Genomic DNA, 6000 nt, shown 5'->3' on the forward strand with positions numbered 1-6000 from the left:
GTCCATGGACGCGGCGGCCAGCGGCTGTCTCTCCTTTTCGTTCACAGGCTAAAACGTTTGGGAAGCAATACCATAATGCTTGCTGTAGTAGAACAGTGGTGTAAAATTAAGTAGATAACTGAAAAGCTTTTGGAACTGAATGATTATACAGTATGATACTGGTGTTGTCTGTCTGTTGGAGTGTTGGTACCAAGAATTCCATCTACTATAACTATATAGACTATCTTGCTGGCTGGTGCATGTGGATGTGTGGTGCATGTAGGGCCCCCATAGCTCTGGGAGTATAACTCGAACACTGAGGTCCAAACTATGAAATTCTGTGCAAACTATGATCAACAAGGTGTGATGTGTGCATGTGCTTATCCGCCACTTCCATAGTACCATGGAAAATAATGACACGTCATGCAAGATTAATGAATGTGCATGTTTCTGTCCCATCCATCCATCCATCCATCCATCCATCTATGGGGCTGTTAAGTCTGACATCATTTTGTAGGCAGAGGAGCACTTTTGGGGCCAAGAGGCCCCAGTGCCCGTGAATCTTTTTACTATTTTTACTATTTACAATTTTTTTCTTCCCTTTAGTCGTTATTTTTGTCTCAGATCTGTTGAAATAGCGAGGGACACATATTGACAATAAATCTGCTTGGAGGTCTGACAACAAAATGATGTCACGGCTTAAAGGACAACTTTGTTTTTTTACAACAAGGGTTCTTCATATTTTAGATTGTAATTAGAGAAAAGAAAAAGTGAGTGTTAAAATGTTTTCATTTGCTTCGTTCTAATTTAATCAAGCAACAATTTTGCGGACCCCCTGCAGTACCTCCGCGGACCCCCTAGGGGTCGCGGACCCCCTGTTGAAGACCTCTGATCTAAGTACCTGGTTAGGATCAGGCTCCACTTCATTCCAGTTCTCTGTTAAGTCTCCGCAGGGCACTGAGGTGAAAGGCTTGTGTTTGACAGAGGGCAGGATGCGATAGAACCAGCTGGATACAAAATAATAATAAGAACACGCACAAGATGAACGTCATGTAAAACATGAATTAAAATAACTATAACTGAAGATTTACTTAAAGATAATAATTATAATGTGTGTATAAAGATGTGTTAATCGTGTTTTTGTAGTGGCATGCCAGTCTAATCCATATTATAGAGTCAGGCCTATAATAAAACCGATTACGGACGGCCCTGACCCCACTTGTTCATTTCAATGAAAGTCGCTCACCCAGCACATGCTCCCTCAGAAGTACACTCTCCTTCCAGGGTTGACACCAACGTTGGTGTTAATAAAGCAAGCATGCACAGATGCACTCTACAGTTTAGTAGTGTCCTTTATTGCAATACCAGATTTGGCCACTAATTCAGACTTGCTTCAATAAGCCCTGTGGTCCTGGGGGCGTGTCCTAACCACAATGACAGACTGAGATGGTTCACATTACCTCCTCTTATTGGCTGGCCGTGGGCAGGTGAAGGCGGAGCCAGAGAGCTGCTCAGCGTAGAGGCCATAGGGACACACCTGAGGATTGTTCTGCCGGGACACAGTAGAGTACAAGAGTTTAGACAGAATGCATTAGGGCAGGGGTCTTCAACGTTTTCAGGTCAAGGACCCCTTAGCTGAGAGAGAGATGAAGCAGGGACCCCCACACTACATATTGTATAAAATTGTGTTGCAGATTAAAAATGTTCATATATTTCTTAGACGGACCTGTTTGACAGCACTGTCATCATATTGGAGTAATGCGTATTTTCAGACATTTAATATTTAGTCTGCTCCTCTTTTCCCTCTACAAACCTCTTTGCCAAAAATAGCCGATCTACAAGCTTACAACGCCTCGCAGCGTGAGGCGTTGTAAGCTTGTAGATCTGCTATTTTGTTGTGTTCCACTCAGAATAGGGATGCTAGGGTTCAACTGGTTAATGTAAAAAACATGATCCTATCACACAAATATTTGGCGGTCCCCCTGTAGTAACTCTGAGGACACCCTAGGGGTCCCGGACCCCCTGTTGAAGATCCCTGTATTAGGGATACTGGTCCAGTGGGCACATAAACCTTGTGGGCAACGATTTAGAATTATTTGAACACAAATCTTCTCGTGTGGGGTTCCATGAAAGTGTTTGAGAACCACTGCTGTATGGCATGTGTTAACTACTTGAACCCCATCATCTCCATTCTGGGGGGAACATTCGCCAAGATAAGCGACTGTCAGGTTGCATACACAAACTTTAGAAGGCAAAGGTAGCCAATCAGGAGGGAATATGGGAAATGGGACAGATCCATGTTGTTGACATGACTTCAGAGATACTGTGTACTTTTTTTTCCTATTGATTACTAATGCCATGGAGACTTGAGTTCAATAATATATTTTTGTATCTGTCGTAATCCTAAGACAATAATTTGATTACAATGAATTTACCTCCATTGACATCTGGAATCAATGGGTGTACATTTACTATATATATATATATATATATATGCCATTTCTTTTGTTTTGTTTTAGGAATGTGACAAGTACAAAAACATATTATGGAACTCAAGTCTTCATGGCATGAGTAATCAATAGAAAACCACAGATCTATGTAGAAACAGTCCGATTGAGTCCGTCAGTTTGCTCTTGTAACGGAGGTGATCCGAAACCTCCCCACCCGGCTTCGAACCCAGGTCTCCCGCGTGAAAGTCCAATATCTTAACCATCACTCCAAAGGAATATCCCTCTGGAACGAGAGCAGATACTAGACTTTTGAGGCTTCAGGCTGGGGCTGCAACTCTCTCCGCCACACTCTGTCACAGCTTACTTCTATGTTGTTAATCAATTAGTGTTTAATGCAATTCACTGGTGATGAAATGAAGGGCAAGATGGTGCAAATTAACCAACCAATTGAGCGTTGTAAATTTGCTAATGTGTACATGCACTGACAGAGATGAACTGAGAGCGGTCTTGGAAGAATTAAGTAAAAGTCCTGTATTCAAAATGTTACTTGAGTAAAAAGTACAAAAGCATTGGCATCAAAATACCCATACTGTTTAGAACAAAACGTAAATGTAAAAATGTGTCAAAACCTTTCACAAATAGACGTTCAACAAGCTGTGAGTTTGTAGATTTTTTAAGATATTTTGGGGCTTTTCTGCCTTGATTTGGATAGTACAAATGTAGAATGACAGGACACAGGACACAGGTAGAGAGACATGGGGAATGATACGCAGCAAAGTTCGTCGGGCTCTGGAATCGAGTAAAATAAAACTGTACTTAAAGAGGTGGTGCCATAGTTTTGTACTTTTTCTGTTTTTCATGTGTCTATGTGGACCCCCCTGGTGTGGTTTTTATGAGCAATTATGTATTCTCTTGGTATTTGTTTGTTTTCTCTTGGAGGCTGCCACCTTGTGGTCAAACGTGTCACTTAAAAAACACAGATACTTTTACATCACAGTATCAACTCCTCCCCTAATTACCATTCACCCAACACTGTGGGGTGTTGCTAACTTCAGCTGGGTCACCACCCACCATGACATCCATGCATACTTAATGAACTGGGGGTGTAGCCACATAAAAACCCAATTTTAACTCTTTCTGTATACTTTTTTGGAAAAAGTCTTCCTCCTAGTATAATCATAATACCTGATAATCATGTTTTAGAGGGGGGGGGGGGGGGGGCACCACCTCTTTAAGTACAGTACATCACTTGAGTAAACGTACCAATACTTTCCACCACTGTGGAGAGAGAAACAGAGAATGAGGAGAGAGAGAGAGACATGCAGACTTATTTGCAGAGAGAATTACCTGTCCTTCAGGTAGTGAACCTGGACAGCGAGGATCTTCAGATGAGAGCTCGTTCCCAAAACCACTCATGTACTGAAATACAGACAAGATGTTGATGTATTTCACTTTAAATGATAAATAATGTGCAACCGGTGCAGCATATGTGTTATTCATGTTGGTTATTATGATCAAATATGAATGAGTGTTATTAACCTTTGTCATTTTGTAAATTGTCCTACTAATTAAAAATAGAATCATGTTCAAATCAGTACTAGTTTTGTGTAGTTCTTCCCCCTTTAGCCATTCGTTATCTGGGATTATTTTTTGCAGAGAACCTCACCCTGGCAATGGGCTGGATGCATTTTTGCAAATGGCATTATGTGGAGAAATATGTTTTTTTTCTGCCAAAAAACTTTTGCAACTGGATTCTCAGTTAAGTCAAAATGATTATTTATTATGCTATTCTCCAAAATTGTCAGTCAGTGGATTTGCACTGCACTATGTAGCCCTCCCATTTTTATGACTGAACACCAACAAACTGGCCCATGCACAAACCAAATACATGTTGCTGAGTCATTCCTGCTCTGCAAAAAGCACAGCTTATTTGTGCTGTTCTGTTGTAGCCTACTATAGCCTATACCGGACAGGCGTAACTGTGTTGATAACATCAAATATAGGGTCGGCTACATAATCCTCTCCTGTTCAATATCATATTGATTTTGTGCTGGGCTATTATTAGATGAAAATATTTTAATATCATAATCATCATAATACAAAGTCCAACAACAATGCCACACACATTCCAAGGCCAGGGGACTCTGAACTAAATCATGTGTACAGGAGACATGAACAGTATTAAACAGACATCAAAAGTTTAAACCAACCACACATTTCTGTTAAATGCATTGTAGGCCTACTGAACTGAAGTTCTGAACTACCAGTGTAAAAACATTTCAAGGCAGCCGACCACATCTGGGCAGCTGCTGAATACTACGCTGTGATTGGTCTGTATAGGGAACACCCCTCAGCAAGCCGGCATGCCAATGTCAAATGATGATTATCCACCACTATGCGGACAGAAACATGTACAACAACAACTTCAACTCGTACAAAGTTGATAAACTTTTAACATATTACAAAGCACAGGCTATATCTACGTATACATATGCCTACTTTTACATTGTCATTAACTGTGCAGCCAAGGCTATTCTGTATATTTCATAAATGAGCAGGCTACAGAAAAAGGCATTGCTGACAAAGAAGACATACTGAATGATTACCTTCAGTCCTGCCATAGTGCTCTGTGAGCTTTTCTCAGCCAAAAAAAAAAAGGTTTCTGTTAAGCTTGCTGGTTAAACTTTTACTTATGTCCTTTTAGATGAGTGCTCCACGACCAACGTCCAATGCACAACTGTGTGAAGGGAAGGGAATGCAAGGGGGCCGGGGGATGGATTTATAGACTTTCTCAATATGGGTTTAATTAAGTACAGACCTTGTCCGTGACGTCAGCGTGGTGTTCTCTTGCACAGAAGGGACAGGGTGCATGAGGTCGAACCTGGTCTAACCCAGTAGGAGTTTAGGACAACAAAGTCCCCTGTGTCAATAAGACCAACACAGCTATTTTAAAAAATGTTAAAACCATGTGAATCAAAGGTATTACAGTGATGAATATGAAATAAATAAATCATAAAAAACATCAATGAAAAAACGTGTCAGTTTATATAATATGGATGGATAAGCCTGAAAATGACAGCCTGAATTTCCATTTAGTTTCACTTCATATCATTGTAATGGTCGTGATAGCTTTAATTATTTGTGTGCTTATCAATCATGCTGCTGTAATTAATGAATTGATTCCATCTCCCAAAAACAATTGTCAGTCAGTGTGCATCATAAACGCATGCACTAAATGGTAAAGTAGCAGGCAAAGAATAATTCATCACTCATGATGATCCTGCATGAAATAAAGATGGGTTGCCATCAGGGACGTGCTGGCCATTGGGAAAAGCGGGACAACTCCCGAACGGCTGGTTCATTAGGAAAAAATTAAACATAAAATGTCGGCCTTCGTTCCATTTTGGGCGGCCAACAAAGTAAATCGTCACTGTCGGGCAGAAACCTCGTATCTCCAAGTTTCAAATTTGTACTTTTTTTTCGCAAAGCAAAGCCCTGCTTCATCATACAAGGCTGTCGCACAAAAGTAGTGAAAACACGACAAACGGTTCATCAGATAAAGGGTCACTTC

At 40.7% G+C, this 6000-nt stretch overlaps 1 protein-coding gene across 1 annotated transcript in view; it reads right to left on the reverse strand.

Annotated features, from left to right (window-relative positions):
- Nucleotides 1-5194, reverse strand: part of hgd (homogentisate 1,2-dioxygenase) — a 24745-nt gene extending 19551 nt beyond the window's left edge. The window contains exons 1-4 of the mRNA XM_080752204.1: nucleotides 5036-5194; nucleotides 3777-3848; nucleotides 1440-1528; nucleotides 881-986 (exon numbers count right to left, since the gene is read on the reverse strand). Of these exons, the coding sequence (XP_080608330.1) occupies nucleotides 881-986; nucleotides 1440-1528; nucleotides 3777-3848; nucleotides 5036-5050 (282 nt within the window). The 5' untranslated portion in view covers nucleotides 5051-5194. The remainder of the gene's footprint in view (nucleotides 1-880; nucleotides 987-1439; nucleotides 1529-3776; nucleotides 3849-5035) is intronic.
- Between the last annotated feature and the right edge of the window lie 806 nt (nucleotides 5195-6000).

The sequence above is a fragment of the Nannobrachium achirus genome (assembly GCF_963921795.1).
Source record: "Nannobrachium achirus genome assembly, chromosome: 21".
In the NCBI taxonomy this organism is placed as follows: domain Eukaryota; kingdom Metazoa; phylum Chordata; class Actinopteri; order Myctophiformes; family Myctophidae; genus Nannobrachium; species Nannobrachium achirus.